We start from the raw sequence: 14,958 nt of genomic DNA on the forward strand, positions 1-14,958 counted from the left end.
CTCCATCTCCCTTAACCAGTAATAATTAGTAACAGAATAACTAAACTATTGCAGCAAAAAAAAGTCTATGGATATAACAGTGAATTTAAAAAGATAGAGTTTTAATAAAGCATTCATACTTAAATTACAGAAACATATCTTGGAAATACTCGTCAAATTCTTCTTCACTGTAAGAAAAAAAAAACATAATTAATAATGATGACAAACAATGAACCCAAATAATGCTAAATCTCAGTGCTGGAGAAGACATCAACTCTATTCAAATGAATGAGACAAACGTTCTCTAGCACAGATAAGCTGCTTCAGAGTATATTGGCAGACTGCTGTCAGACTGCCGCATAATGAAGCAATTATTAATGGGGTCAATCACAAGCCAACACTTAGAATCCTGTGTGGTTCAGTTTCCTCAATCCATTGTACATGAACCACAAATAATACAGCTGAACCCAGTTATAACGCGGTGCTCGGGGTCCACATAATGAGACCGTGTTATAACCGGGATCGCGTTATAACCAGGATCGTGAAATGGCAGCCACGATCAGCAAGGACTTACCCGGCATCTGCAGATTTCTCCTCTCCCTGCACGTGGACGCAGTCTGATGAAGCAGAGAGATGAGAGAGCTGCAGAGAGGAGAGAGCTGCCGGTGCCGGGTAAGTCAATAAAGCATTGAATGTTATTTAAAAAAAAAAAACCCTTGGATGTTTATAAATCGGGAGCCACATTCAGACCGCGTTATAAACTGATCCGCGTTGTAGCGGATCATGCTATAACGGGGTTGAGCTGTATATATTATATAGAATGTGAATGGGAAAAAAAGTGTGTATTATGTTATGTTGTATAATACAAAAAAATTATAGCAGTCCTCAGGAAAAGTAAAAAAATAAATAATAAAAAAAAAAGTTGTTATGTGCCTCAACTAACCGTGATTTTTCATCAGTCTCTTGATTAGAGCCCTTCCAGAAGTCAGCATCTGATGTACCTTCGTCATCCTCGTTGTCATCGGTGTCTGCATAAGACAGAGCAGGGAAATATTGCATGTATATAAATTCAACCAGGAGAGTCAATTGGGGCAAATGTGCTTAAAAAGACAACAGTATTGATCTCTGGTAGCAAATTAAATCCTTTCATCTCCTAGAGACTGAACTGTGAATCAACAGTGAACTCAGCACTTTGGCCCTAAAGTTACACAAATAAGATGTAGAAGGACAAACATTGAAAGATACATTTAAACATTGACACTAGAGGTAAGCATGGTAAGCATGGTCAGCATCATGAAACCTGTAAACTCTCTCAAAGGTATCAGCTTAGTATAGAAATTAAGTGTTTGAAGTGGGGTGCAAATGGTGATTCGTTAACAAAACCGTCTTGAATGAAAACATACACACCCTTTTCCTAATACAATCCTACCTACCTATTTTTTACCTATCGTAAAAATATAAATTATATAAATCAGAGTTGATGTTCCAGGTCCCCCCTTTTGTAAAAAGGAACACAATGCAGTATAAGTTAATAGTTAATATTGGTCTACATGTTTATGACAATATTTAATAAGCAGTGATGTGCCAGAAGACACCTTGAGGTGAATTGGCCATAAGGTAATTTTACACTGGAAGATGTTTTATGGTATTGTATATATGTATATCTTTATTAATATAGCGCCCACAGTGGACCCAGCGCTTTACAAAGAGACAATACTGTACATATTATAATAATACAATAAGTGCAACAAAATCAGAGAATAGTACAGGAAATCCCTTTGCGTATACAGAGTGTCAGGGAGTTCCACAGGTAAGGTGCAGTGAGGGAAAGGGGTTTATGGCGCGAGAGAGCTGTAGGGGCGACAGGGGTGGAAAGGAGACAATTATAGGTAGAGCACAGGAGACGAGCAGAGGCATAACATGCGATAAATCTGATATGTATAAAGGAGCAGAAGAGTGGAGAGGCTCAAACGGGAAGGAGGAGAACTTTGTAGCTGATCCGAAATGTGATGGGAAACCAGGAGACCGATTTAGGCAGGAAATGAGCAGAGACAGTTCTGGGAAAAAGTGAAATTACTCTAGCAGCTGAAATTTGGATAGATTGAATGGGAGAAAGTTGTGAGGCAGGGAGGCTTGTAGGCTGTATGTTACAATAATTCAGACGGGAGAGGATAAGGGCATGCATTAGCGGTTTAGCAGTAGATTGACAGAGGAAATGGCAGATTTTGGCAATATTACAGAGTGAAAAGCAGCAAATTTTGGCCATTACGTGAATAGGGAAGGGTCAAATATCATTCCTAGGCCACATGCTGTGGTGACAGAATAGATGATAGTACCCTTAACTGTGATGAAAAAGGGGAATATTAGGCCATATTTAGGGAGAAATATGAGCTCAGTTGTAGCTATTTTAAGTTTAAGGCGGCGGGGTACAATTCACAAGGATATAGTCAGCAGGCAATCTGAGATTTGGGAGTGGATTGCAGGAGTGAGGGTAGGGGGTGGAAAGCTATATCTGCGTATCGTCTGCATAGAGATGATACCTATGGCCAAAAGAGTTAATGAGGTCACCAAGTGATAGTGTGCAGAGAGAGAAAAGGCGAGGCCCCAGAACAGGGTCTTGATGTACACCAACAGACAGATCAACAGAAGATGAAGACATGTTATAAACAGAGACAGAAAATGTGCGATGGGAGGGGTAACATTGTTGCGGATACCAGGAGAGTTTAGAATATGAAGAGGAAGAGTGCCCCGCTTATTCAATATGGGCACAAGGTTTCTTAGACTTAAGAGCCATGCAAAATGACTTTGGCTTACTCACAATTTTCTGCAGCACAACCCTCACTTTATATAAACAAAAGGCAAACCTCTACTATTGAATTATGTATGGTGTGGGCTAAAGCTGGTCATGTGAAGTTAAGAGTACCAAGTAAAAAAACAAAGCTATTCCAAAAGCACATTCATATTGACATAGACACGTGAACACTTAGCAGGGTTATCACTGATGCAACTCATATTACAACTGGAAGCATCAATCAGAACAGCAAAAGGAAACATACATTGAAATATACGGCTCTGAGAAGGGATTCTTAAGTATTAGCAGTAGTGCTGCAGTTATTGTAATAAATCAGTTTTTGGGGGAACTCCTATAATGGTCCCCACATTTCTTTTTTTTAGCAACACAAGGACAGCATGGAAAAAAAAACCCAGCATTTACAATTTATGTTGAAGTCTAATATTATCAGATGTATTTATTAAAAACCAAAGAATATGTGAACTCTAAAATCACGTATCATTGTACCTTTCTCGCCGGCGTCGTCCTGTTTATCCGTGGAAGAGTCTGAAAATGTCAAAAACAGTTTTTAGAATGATCTCGCCAACATAGAATGTATATGTTACGTGTGTCAGTATTTACAAACGTCCACTTAATAAAGATCAACAAAATATCCACCCTACACATGCAGGTTATAACACAGTTTGTCATGTATACCAAATACACAAAATAATTATCAGAAATGTCCACATTTTCAAAAAAATTTAGCAACACTTCATTACACACATTTTCTACTGATCTGCATCAGCTGCAGTCAAAATCAAACAAAACCACTGAATATCAAATGCTGATATTTTTTATGACATACTTATTTACTCCTCTGTCTAGTGTTATGCAGTAACAAACAGAATACAGAGAATAGAAAGACTGTTTTGAACACTCTGGTTTCATAAAGGCAAATTGACCATTATATCATATAGTTATTAGATGGAGGGCATTTCAAAAATAAATGTTTTAAAAAATGAAAGAAACATTTACAGTCATACGATACCAGAGATTTTCATCACCATCGTCCTAATACGTTCCACATAGGGGTGTATATTAAAAAGAACTTCAGCACGAGAAGGCAAGATACTACTTGGATACCTCTTACTGCATGACAACTCTCAAGCATCTCCTCTTATTAGAAAGAGGACTATCAAAACCAGTGGTTGTCAACCATTGTTTGGTTAAGGAACCCTATAATTATACTGTGAAACTCTGCATATTGTACGGCAACACATTGCAGCCCCCTCTGGCCGTTAAAGGATTAAGAAAAATTGCTATGTTGATTGAACAAGTTGGACACAATTGAAAACTGGATTCATATATGGTGCTACAAATACAGAGATAAACAGAAGAAAAGTTACTAAAAGAAGATAGTCACAGATACTTAAAGCATTTATTCCCATTTGACATTTTTAACATTATCTGAAAACCTCAGTTCCAGAGCTTTTAAGAGATTTCCAGAGCTTTTAAGAGATTTACTGCAAAATCTAATGTAGCAGAGCACAAAAACAAATAGCTGAGAAATGTGTTTTTCAGAAACGAGGGTCAGGAACTGCACCTCTAATTCGGTTATATAAACTCACAGGACAAAGTCTGAAGTGACGCTACACAAAGCACAGGTCACAGTGAGGTTTACAAAGCGCCAGCCAGCCTGGGGTAAGCAGGGCAAATGGAACAGAACACTGGTACAATGTATGTAGTAACTGATGAAAGGCTATAACATGGTTCTTTTTTTATTGTCCTATTAATGGAAGTCTGAATGGATATTCTTTATAGACTTTCACTTTTTGCTGCCTGTGCAGTAACTGATTTAATGAGGACAAATCTCACCAGCAGTATATAGTGGATTTCTTAAGCTTTTATAGTGAGTTATGATCAGATGCCCACTGATTGATTATTGAACCACTATACTGCATATTGAATTGTGTTTGTGCCTACACTTATATGTCAGTGATATATGAAGTAATCTCAGTGCTAATGTATTCCTTAGTATAACCAGCCTGAGTATTTTACAAGTAATTGGAAAGGTACACTGCAGATTCTCATATTAAGTCTCCGAGCCTTTATCTCCTGATATAGTAGTAGATATAGTAACTTTTCTCTGGTTGATTTCAGGATGTCTTTTACTAATTAAAGATAATGTTATTTTTACTCACACATATCAGTAAACCCTTTCATTGAAACTAAAACCACACTGCTGAAAGAGTAGTTACCTTTACTCTTCTTTTTCTTCTGAGAACGGGATATTTTGGACTTCTTCCTTGCAGGTTCTCCCTCCTCTTCCTGCCCCTTCGTCACGTTTGGCTGCACCTCCCGCCTCCTGTAAATTCAAAGCAATAAAGCTTATGTGGCAGCTAGTCACTGTCATTAATAAGCAATAAGCTCGTAGTTTAACTGATACTGAGTGCAAAGGAGCTGCTAGTGTACAGCTATAGGTGTCCAAATCTGGTGAGGTGATTAGGTTATTGAAATAAGATAATTGTGCTTGTATATGGAAAATATCAAATGTTTTTGGCCAATACAGAAGAATGTAAATGTGTTTTATTTTGCGTTGGCCACTGGTAATGATACTATTTTAATCCACTTCCTTTGAAGGAGAAACAGCATTTACTGTTCAAGCCATGAACACCCACCATCCTTTTGTAGCCAAGTGTAGGGATATGTTTTGAGATGGTGCAAATTGCGCCAAAGCACAGACCAGAAATGTTTGCCTGCATTAATTTGCCCTGGCAGCAGATGTATGAGGCTTGTTATTCTCATTTCTTACATCTGCAAATCTCGTTAGGGCAAATTCAATACCATGTCAAACCTATTTGATGTGACGCAAAGGAGAAAAAGAAAGCTGCACCCGTTATAGGAACACATTTGTATACAACGCATGATAACATTGTGTGATCTCCCCCTAACTCCTCCTGCAACCATTCTCTAAATCGCCCAATGGCACAAGTGGAGCAAAACACTTTGATACACCGTCACACAAAGTCAAAATGATTCAATCTGCACCTGTGGGTTGCAATGCTCCAGTTTGCGACACTTGATACATAGCCTTAAAAACCAATGCGTAGGAACTGCACCGCATTTATCAATGGGAAAAATCTCATGGTTTCTAATGGGATTCATTTTGTTTGATAAATACAATATTGTGCTGTTTTCTGCACTGGTTTTGCAGCCGGAAGATTTTAGTAAATAACCCCTTATGTATTTACACATATCCTGCAAGTTTGGTGGAATTAGAACTCATTGTGGCTTCCTAAGTAAAAAGGTAGAGAATGGAAGCAGGCACACGGTCTTATGCAAAAAAAATATTTAATGTGCCACCAAAAGGTCCAACGTTTCGGCAGGGAACTGCCTTTATCAAGGAGAGGGCTACAACATACATCTAAAACCACCACTATATATACCTAATGGGTACTCACCCCTCCATGACTGCTGCTGCCTTGCTCCATGGAGGGGTGAGTACCCATCCTCCATGAGGGCACACTGACGCAGCCAGGGGAGCTTCGGCTGCCAGGAGAAGGGCTGCTCCCTGCATGTCCTGCATTCACAGGACCACCATCTCTGCCTGTCACAGTCATTACGGAGGCAGTCTCTCCCTAGGTACCCGCCCCCCCCCCCCCCTGGTGGCGCATGACGTCATCACGCCACGTCGCGCTGACGTTCTGACGTCACGATGTGGGCGTCGACTCCATGGAGCAAGGCAGCAGCAGTCATGGAGGGGTGAGTACCCATTAGGTATATATAGTGGTGGTTTTAGATGTATGTTGTAGCCCTCTCCTTGATAAAGGCAGTTCCCTGCCGAAACGTTGGCCCTTTTGGTGGCACATTAAATATTTTTTTTTTGCATAAGACCGTGTGCCTGCTTCCATTCTCTACCCTGTTCTCCACTGGGACGTCTGGACCTCCCTGGATCCTGTGCACCGGCAGATAAGTACCCCCCCTCCAGCACCATTCTGCAGAGTGCATGTACTTTCCTCTATTCCTATGTAAAAAAACAGAGAATAAAAAAGGTACTCTTTATTAACCAGATGCAATAGATATAGATCATATAGCTAAATGCAAAACCACTAATAAATATCCGTTAACACAAATTATGCCGTAACAGTCCAAATTCCTGCTGTTTTGCACGGCTGTAGAAGAACAAATGTAATACTATTAGCCAGTTCGTTCTAAACCTACACATCATATTACAGTTCTTTTAAAGTGTCAGAAACGAAAACCACATCCTGAAGCCCCCCTCCCCCGGCCCCCCCCCCCGGCCCCCTTACCTGTGGTGGAAATTCAATCTGTATGAACATTCTGGACACAGCCCTACAAAAAGGAATAATTAGAGCAAATGATAAATACGAGTTAAAGGCTTATGATGCCAAGGAAACGTTTTGAACAAACATAACTTTGCAGTTAATTCCTTTTCCATCCTCACCACTTCATAGTACAATCCTAATTGATATGAAACATGTATGTGGGGAGGTTTAGTAATGCAGTGGCGGGCTCTGGCACCAGAGGTTTAAAATGACCATGATCCAGCCTTCTAAACACTCAATCTTAACTCTGCCCCGATCTTTTTATTTTCACAGCTACTAAAGGGCTGAGGCCCAACTGATTCAAAACCAAATCAAATATATATATATATTATTTATTTGTCCGCATAAATGATTCTGGGCGTAATTATGAAAAAAGCTGTTGAACAGCAACAACTCCGTTCATTATACTTCTATATGTGTTTAAGAGAAGGCACCAACTATACACTTCTTTCTGTGCTCCAGTGCTGTTCGCAAATGTCAGGCAATCCCGATCAAATGTAGACATATTCGGTAGAAAAGGACTCGGGCATGCTTATTATGGAAGATGCCGTCAAAACGACATTTTCAACTGTATTTTTTAATTTGCAGATAGACAAATGCACAATGTTTTGGGGGTTACATAATGTTCTACTGATGAAGGAACGCATCCCCGAACAGTTGTGCCTTTCTCAATCTGCAAAATAAGAAAAAAACATTTGAAAATGTCGCTTTGACTGCATCTTCCGTAATGTGTGCGTCAGAGTCCTCTTCTACCAAGCTCAGTTCATTAGCTAGAATACATTGCATAGCAAGAAAAGTTGTATATTTTTGTGTTTTGTTCTTCCTTCAATATCAAGTGCAAGAAATTAATCAGGATCTAAGTTAGTAGTTAATATGATACAGTGAAATTGGGAGATTTCCATTATTTACGAGTAGTTTATGAGTACTTCAGTATTAGGTGATACTTTTTGTATTTGGAATAACAATGATATTATAAGACCAGCTTTCAGGAGTTCTCTCTATTCCTCAGGGCTAGGTATACCTATGGGTTTGCCCTTAACTCCCACTCATCCATCTCTTGTGACATTTATGATGGAGGACAGAGAATGGGGTTTTATTTTATTTTTTTAACTCAAAATAGCTTAAAGTATGAAAATAACCCCAAACTCTCTTTCTGTAACTCCTAGAATAACGTGACTCGCATGTTCTGGCTCCTGGAGGTGTAGATACCACTTTTAACCATGCAAGTTCTACTTTGGTATGAGTAAACAGATATCTGCGGTATGCATGTACATATGTTTACATACGTATGTTTTACGTTTTGTTTGTTTGTTGCTTATATCAACATTTGCAGGTCTCAGTTAAAGTCAAGCAAAGCTGGTGAAAAGTTACCAGACATGACAAATCATATGGACCCATTGGGCAAAGGCTTCATACAACTCTAACAGGGCCTGTGCGATTACATATAGAATGGTACAAGAGTGGCATTCCGTTTCTGTGCTCTATTTTGTATTCAAATGCAGAGACACATTCAAGGGTCTGTACAATAGTTGACTTACTTAATTTAACAAGAGCATTCCTCTTTTCACCATGTTCCACGTAGCCAAAATTCACCTCCCAGCTCTTCAGGCCTTCTTCTTCCTTGCAGCGCTTGTTCCCGCAAAAAAACTGGCCTACGTGTGATTGATATTGAATCATTTTAGCTTTCATAGATTAGATCAGGGATGCTCAACTCCAGTCTTCAAGTTCCCCCAACAGGTCAGGTTTTCTGGCTAGCCCTGCTTCAGCACAGGTGGCTCAATTAGTCCTGCTTCAGCACAGGTGGTTCAATCAGAGCCACCTCTGATTGAACCACCTGTGCTGAAGCTGGGATATCCTGACCTGTTTGGGGGGGCTTGAAAACTGGAGTTGAGCACCCCCGGATTAGATTATTGCTGTGAATATTCTTACGAGACCCTAGCAACCTGACCCATTCTGAGTGGCGAAGAACCCATTGATAGCACTTTGTTTTTGCAAACAACAACTTTGCAAGCCGTTGTTATTATTCAGTTAGATCTGAAAATATAAAGCAGGGATGTTCAACTGGCAGCCATAGAGTGGCCATTGCACTGTCTGCCCTTGCAAATTGCAATGCAATTTTTTACATTGCAATTCACTTGAAAGTAAATGGAAATATAAATATATGTGTTTATAAATATAAGTGTTACAAATGCTTGCACAATATTGAAGTATAATCATGTGTAAGTCTTTAAATGTATCCACAATTAAATGACAGTTGTCTTGTTGCCTTCTACTCATTTTTTGGGGGGGGGATCCACACATTTCTGAAACATGTGCACACCACTTTGAATTTCTACTATGTTAAAAATGCACAAAATATGTATAAATAGAATCACAGATTTAAAAAAATGGTGTGTATCTATAACATTATACAGATGCAGCGGCCGTTATTCGAACAAATCACAGCGCCGATTTCGTGTGCTCTGCTGTATTCCACGCGGCATTAACGTCACCAATCGCCCCAGGCACTCGTGTTTACCGCGGTTGCTTTGTTTGAATTTCATGGATTGTGTGCAATTAGATGCAATGAAATGAATGAATTGTAATGTGTACAGCACTGTGCTACTGTGCCAATTTCAGGCGTTTAAAACCAGAACACTAAAATGCCATTTCCTGCACTCGCGTCTTAAGGCGGGAAGGTTGGAAGAAATCACACGCCATGACGTGCATTCCGAGGTATACAACGCCTGAAGTGTTCGAATAACGGCCGCTGCATCTGTACCATGCATATTTCGTATTTATTAAATTATAGCCTTTTAAATAAACTCTCTTGAATTATATGCACTGAGATTTTTAAATAAGAAATGTGTTGCGGAATACAAATATATTTTCCAGATATTTTTGAGCATGAAAAAAAGAAGCAAATCACCCATGTATCCACCATTTTCTAATTAAGATTTGTTCTAAGACTCAAGTGAGCCTAGACCATAAACCATAAATTACAGTACTGCAACGTCATTTATTTATTTTTATCCAGCGCATTTGCTTTTCTTCAAGATGGCTACTGCACCGCTTCCTGTCAGAGAGCGGAATAAGGCCTGTGTCATTGGACACAATGATTGAATGGCTCACTGGAATATTGGCAGACATACATTTTTCCACTCCTGGGATGGGGAAAAAAAACACCCAGAGGCCATAACTCCCAAAACAAGAGGTTCCCCAATAGGATTGATGTATATTGTTGTTTTAAATCTGCTTTCCAGTTTTATTTTGCATAATTAAAAAATAAATCATTGTAATGGTTAGCCTAAAGTATAATACCTTATACAGCGACACTATAAACTGTGATTAATGTTAATTTAACAATGCATTTTCAGGCATTCTTGATTTAGGTAATACAGTAATTCCACTTCCTTAAGATTTCCATATTTTTCTAATTTGACAGAAGTGTTAGATGCAAACTTATTAGCATCAAAGTAATATGTATGTTAAAACTCAAATGAGATCAAGTCGTAGTCAACCGTGGGCAATTACTTCTACGGTAAAATAGGTATTTTGCACTGTCTTGGCAGTAGCTTTAACACTTTGTCCTGTCCTTTGTTCCAAATAAACATTAAAAACCACAGTCACTGTTCTAACGGTAGTTTGCTTTTTTCCCTGGAAAACTTATATTGCAGAACATTTTCAAGGTCCCAGATGTTTGTACTGTGGAACGTTATTATTATTGAGTCATGAGGACAGGCACAGATTCAGGTTTTACCCCTTAGATAACAGTTAAGTAGGATTGCACAGCAATTACCTGGATTATAAATTCATTTATAAATTGTCTTTAATTATATTGTGCTGGGGGGGGGGGGGTTTACAAAGCTTTGCTAAACAAAGTCTTGCAAACCTCATTATTATCAGAAGTGATAAAACCAGTTACACAGTATCTCCATCTTATATGGTTACAATGTCTTGCATGGCACTCAAGCAGAAACTGGATTCCTAATGAATTTTATTTGGAGCAATTTCAGGATCCCTTTAACCTGCATTTATGAGCACGCTTGAAAGTAGGACTTGCTCTCTGTCTACTATTACGTATTGTTAGCAGCTACAAGCATGTCGTGCCTGGAGAAGAGAAATCACAGCAGTTTCTGAGAGATTAGCCTCAAAGTGCTTCTGCCTAAGCAGCTAAATTGTAGCTTGGGTATATCCTCCTCAGATGCTCTATTTCTTGAACATATGCCTGTCTGCAACGCAATTAATTTGCCTTTTCTCTTATTTCAACATACCAGAGAACACAGGTTGACTACACAGCTTTTTGTGCTGCACAATTTAATAGATGTCGTCTGTAGGCGAGCTAAACAGTACTTACTTGTAAATAACAACTAAAAATGCTAAACACATACCATGGCACAAATAGTGAGCGTAATAATTCACAATTAATGGTGATATAAAAGCTTCCTTCAGTCTTCCACTGACAGATGTAAGAAAATGTACACACTGTTTTTATTGTCCTACTTCACATTTCCTCAATGTAAGTAAGGCCATTTGGATAATACGGTGTATATATATATATATATATATATATATATATATATATATAAATAAATATATATATATATATAATTTCCCAGAATCCCTTGCTGCGGTGGAAGTGCTGTGTGCTGGGTGATAATGGTGAAAGGCGGGGTTGCAGACCTGCCTAAGACATGCAGATGAGCATACAGTTGTATTTACATTTGTGTGTGTATATATATATATATATATATATATATATATATATATATATATATATATATATATATATATATATATATATATCTCAGTTAGGCAAGTGGTATCACAATCAACGTTCACAAAAACAAGCCATAAGTATATTTTCCCATTTTCTAGTAGGTTTGCTGGCGATGCACTTCTTTCTTCTTTAACCCAGGCTGTGCTATGCAGAAGGCATAGGCTTATAGGGATCCATAGTAAAAGAAGCAAAAGGGTGACACACTGCGAGTGTCCATTTGCATGTCATTACCCAGAATCCGTGGCTGCAGTGGAAGCATTGTATGTCAAGAGATAATGGAGAAAAGCAGGGTTGCAGACCTGTCTGAGAAGTGAATGTGCTCACAAGTGGGATTTGCATTTGCTAGGTCTGAAAAAAAAAATTCTTTGCATGAGATTTTCCTGGTTCTTGATACTGCCACACGCTCCTAAAAAGGCAAAGCCAGGTGGACCGCTCTGGTTCTTTGGCAATAAACTGACATTTTCCATGCAACCGTCCTTTCAGCTGCAGAAGTTATATCCTATCCGTATATATTTACCATCGACAGGTTTACATACAAGACTCTTCTAACACCTACTAAGAAAGTCAGACTTTAGCAACTAATGGATTCAAACAAATCCCCACGCGAGTATCCTACGTCTTCATTGACAATGATTATTTCGTAAACGATCTTATCACATTAAGTTCAACTAACCCCTTTGCGCACAGGCTTAATAAGCAGTGTGTTTCTATCCAGAACCTTGCTCTTAACTCTGCCCAACATAAGGGTCTTGTACAAAGATTTCCTTTATCCTAGAAGTATGCTGCTTTCCCTTTGCACCAGGAGTTTTGTACAACTAGGAACCCTTTTGACAATTTGACGAATAAATCATTACTCCAAGATCTGAAATAGGGTCCCTAGCACAATTATAATTTATTGTTTGCCACATTTCTTTAGCCTGTGGAATCTGTCATAAGGGTTAGACGGTAGAGCAGGTGTGCGCAAACTTTTTTTGGGGGGGAGGGGAGGCTCCTCCCCACACTTAAATAAAATGCTGGGGGACGCGGCTTGTGGTGATGCGTCGCCATGACAAAGCGGCGGGGTCAAATGACAATGCATTGCCATGGCAACGCGACTTCACATGACATTGTGACGTCAAATGACACCACCAGAGAGGAGGTAAGAGGTGGGGGGGGACAAAGAAAAAAGTTAGCGCACCTCTGGTTTAGGGTGGAGCAACCTATGACTGCATGTGGCCTGTATCGGTGGCTGCAACATATTGCAGTAGACCACAACATTCAATAAAAGTTGATGGTAACTACACTTGTCTTCATTTGGAACAATTCCCTCTCCCATGGAAATCAGTGTATGTTGGAGGGTAACTGTATAATATAAACAGCCATGATAAACACTAACTCTTGAACTACTACTACTAGCAATTTGTAAATTATGTGCTAACATTTTTGCCTGTAATAAGTTTTGTACACTTGCAGTTCACAAAAAAATATGGAATTTACTTGAATAACATTTTTTTATGGTACTAAAGATTCTAAGAAATGTTATGTTTAGAAATAGAATACTGTGTGTAAAAGAAACCTCATTTGCCATGGCTGGCTGCCGCTTTCTAACACAGTACATGAAGGTTGTCTAATCTGCTTAGTGACGGCTTGATTAGCCTGACATCACCTTTGCCTTATAACGTTCTGCTGCTAATGTGTTTGACACTGGCTTTTTAAATCAAACGGAGTTGTGATTCTCAAAGTGTGGATGTATAATAAAAATGGGACAATTCCTTTTTCTTTTTTTAATTCTTACATTGCAGAGCAATATGGTTTAAATTGCAAACATAAGGGAGAACTGCAGTGTAAAATTAAAATGTCTGTGCTTCCAGACGGTAGTTTTAAATACCAGAACTATATTGTTTCCTTGATATTCATTACATTTTCATAGCTGTATTCATTGTTCTGTTGGCTTTACCACAAGGTAACTTGTGTAATATGATTTCACTTTTACTAGAGAAACCATATTTTTTTTCCATTATAGTCTCCCCCTACATTTTCCATGTAAATGTAATTTTCAGCTCCTTCATTATATTGTCTCTAGCACAGTAGTAACGGTTATGGTCATACGAGAAAAACATTGTTTAAACTGGTTTTCAACAATGGGAAAGATTGAGGGGACACAATAATATGAACTACTTTTGCATGATTCCAAATCTGCATTTATTTCCCAACTTCAAAAAACACCTAAATAAGCAAACAATCATAATGTGTGGCAAAAACAAAGCTTAGGATAAATGTTTCAGGTTTTTAGAACACGTTAAATAGTGCAGAAACCATTTGCACAAATATAGGTCAAACAAAATGGCCTGAAGCAGCGATATTAGTAAACAATTATAGTTCTCATCAAGTGCTCCCCTTTGCCTGCGCCCCCCCCCCCCCCCTTTACCTGCTCTCGGGCTCCACACGTCATATGACATGTTGCCATTTGACGCCGCGTTGTCATGGCGACGTGTCACTGAAGAGCCGGCTGAGACCAGGTAAGGGAAGTTGCAGAGGCGTTGTGCCTCCCCAGCATTTAATTTACATGCCTGGGGAAAGAGCGCAGGGGCTCTCAAACCACCACGCCCCCTAGAAAATCCCGCCCCACCCAGGGGGGGTGCGCCCCCCCAGTTTGCACCCCCCCAGAAAATCCCACCACCCCCCCCAGTTTGCGCACCCCTGGTCTAGTACAGGGGAGCCCCATCTTTTTTCCCTGCGACCCCTGCCGGCTGTCCCCCTCTCCTCCCCCCCCTTAGCTCGGCTCCGGGCGGCATGACGTCACGTTGCCATGGTAACGTAACGTCACATGACCCTGCGGCGTCAAATGGCGACACATCTCTAGAAGCCGTCTGAGCCAAGGTAAGTACAGTTTAGTTTACAGAGGCCTTCGCCGCTTTCCCAGCATTTCATTTAAGTGCCTTCGGGAAACAACTTATTTTGTGAAACTCTGAGGACAAGGTCAAAGCCCATTAAAGGTGGTTATGTGACTGAATGGTGCATGGCCAGTGGGATTCCGGTGGTTATGTGACTGAATGGTGCATGGCCAGTGGGATTCCGGTGGTTATGTGACTGAATGGTGCATGGCCAGTGGGATTCCGGTG

The 14,958-nt window shown here is 39.6% G+C and overlaps 2 protein-coding genes across 5 annotated transcripts in view; both read right to left on the reverse strand.

Annotated features, from left to right (window-relative positions):
- RBP4 (retinol binding protein 4) overlaps positions 1-14,958 on the reverse strand; it is a 534,850-nt gene that overhangs the window by 85,409 nt on the left and 434,483 nt on the right. The gene's annotated exons all lie outside the window — the stretch shown is intronic.
- Positions 1-14,958, reverse strand: part of LOC142502029 (protein FRA10AC1 homolog) — a 54,948-nt gene that overhangs the window by 13,769 nt on the left and 26,221 nt on the right. For 2 of the 3 annotated variants that reach the window (XM_075612798.1, XM_075612797.1), the window contains exons 9-14: positions 8,637-8,750; positions 7,063-7,105; positions 5,011-5,117; positions 3,278-3,316; positions 923-1,007; positions 120-167 (exon numbers count right to left, since the gene is read on the reverse strand). In XM_075612798.1, the coding sequence (XP_075468913.1) occupies positions 125-167; positions 923-1,007; positions 3,278-3,316; positions 5,011-5,117; positions 7,063-7,105; positions 8,637-8,750 (431 nt within the window). In that variant the 3' untranslated portion in view covers positions 120-124. The remainder of the gene's footprint in view (positions 1-119; positions 168-922; positions 1,008-3,277; positions 3,317-5,010; positions 5,118-7,062; positions 7,106-8,636; positions 8,751-14,958) is intronic. The other variant, XM_075612799.1, reaches the window with a different exon arrangement.

Source organism: Ascaphus truei, chromosome 8, assembly GCF_040206685.1.
Source record: "Ascaphus truei isolate aAscTru1 chromosome 8, aAscTru1.hap1, whole genome shotgun sequence".
Taxonomy (NCBI): Eukaryota; Metazoa; Chordata; class Amphibia; order Anura; family Ascaphidae; genus Ascaphus; species Ascaphus truei.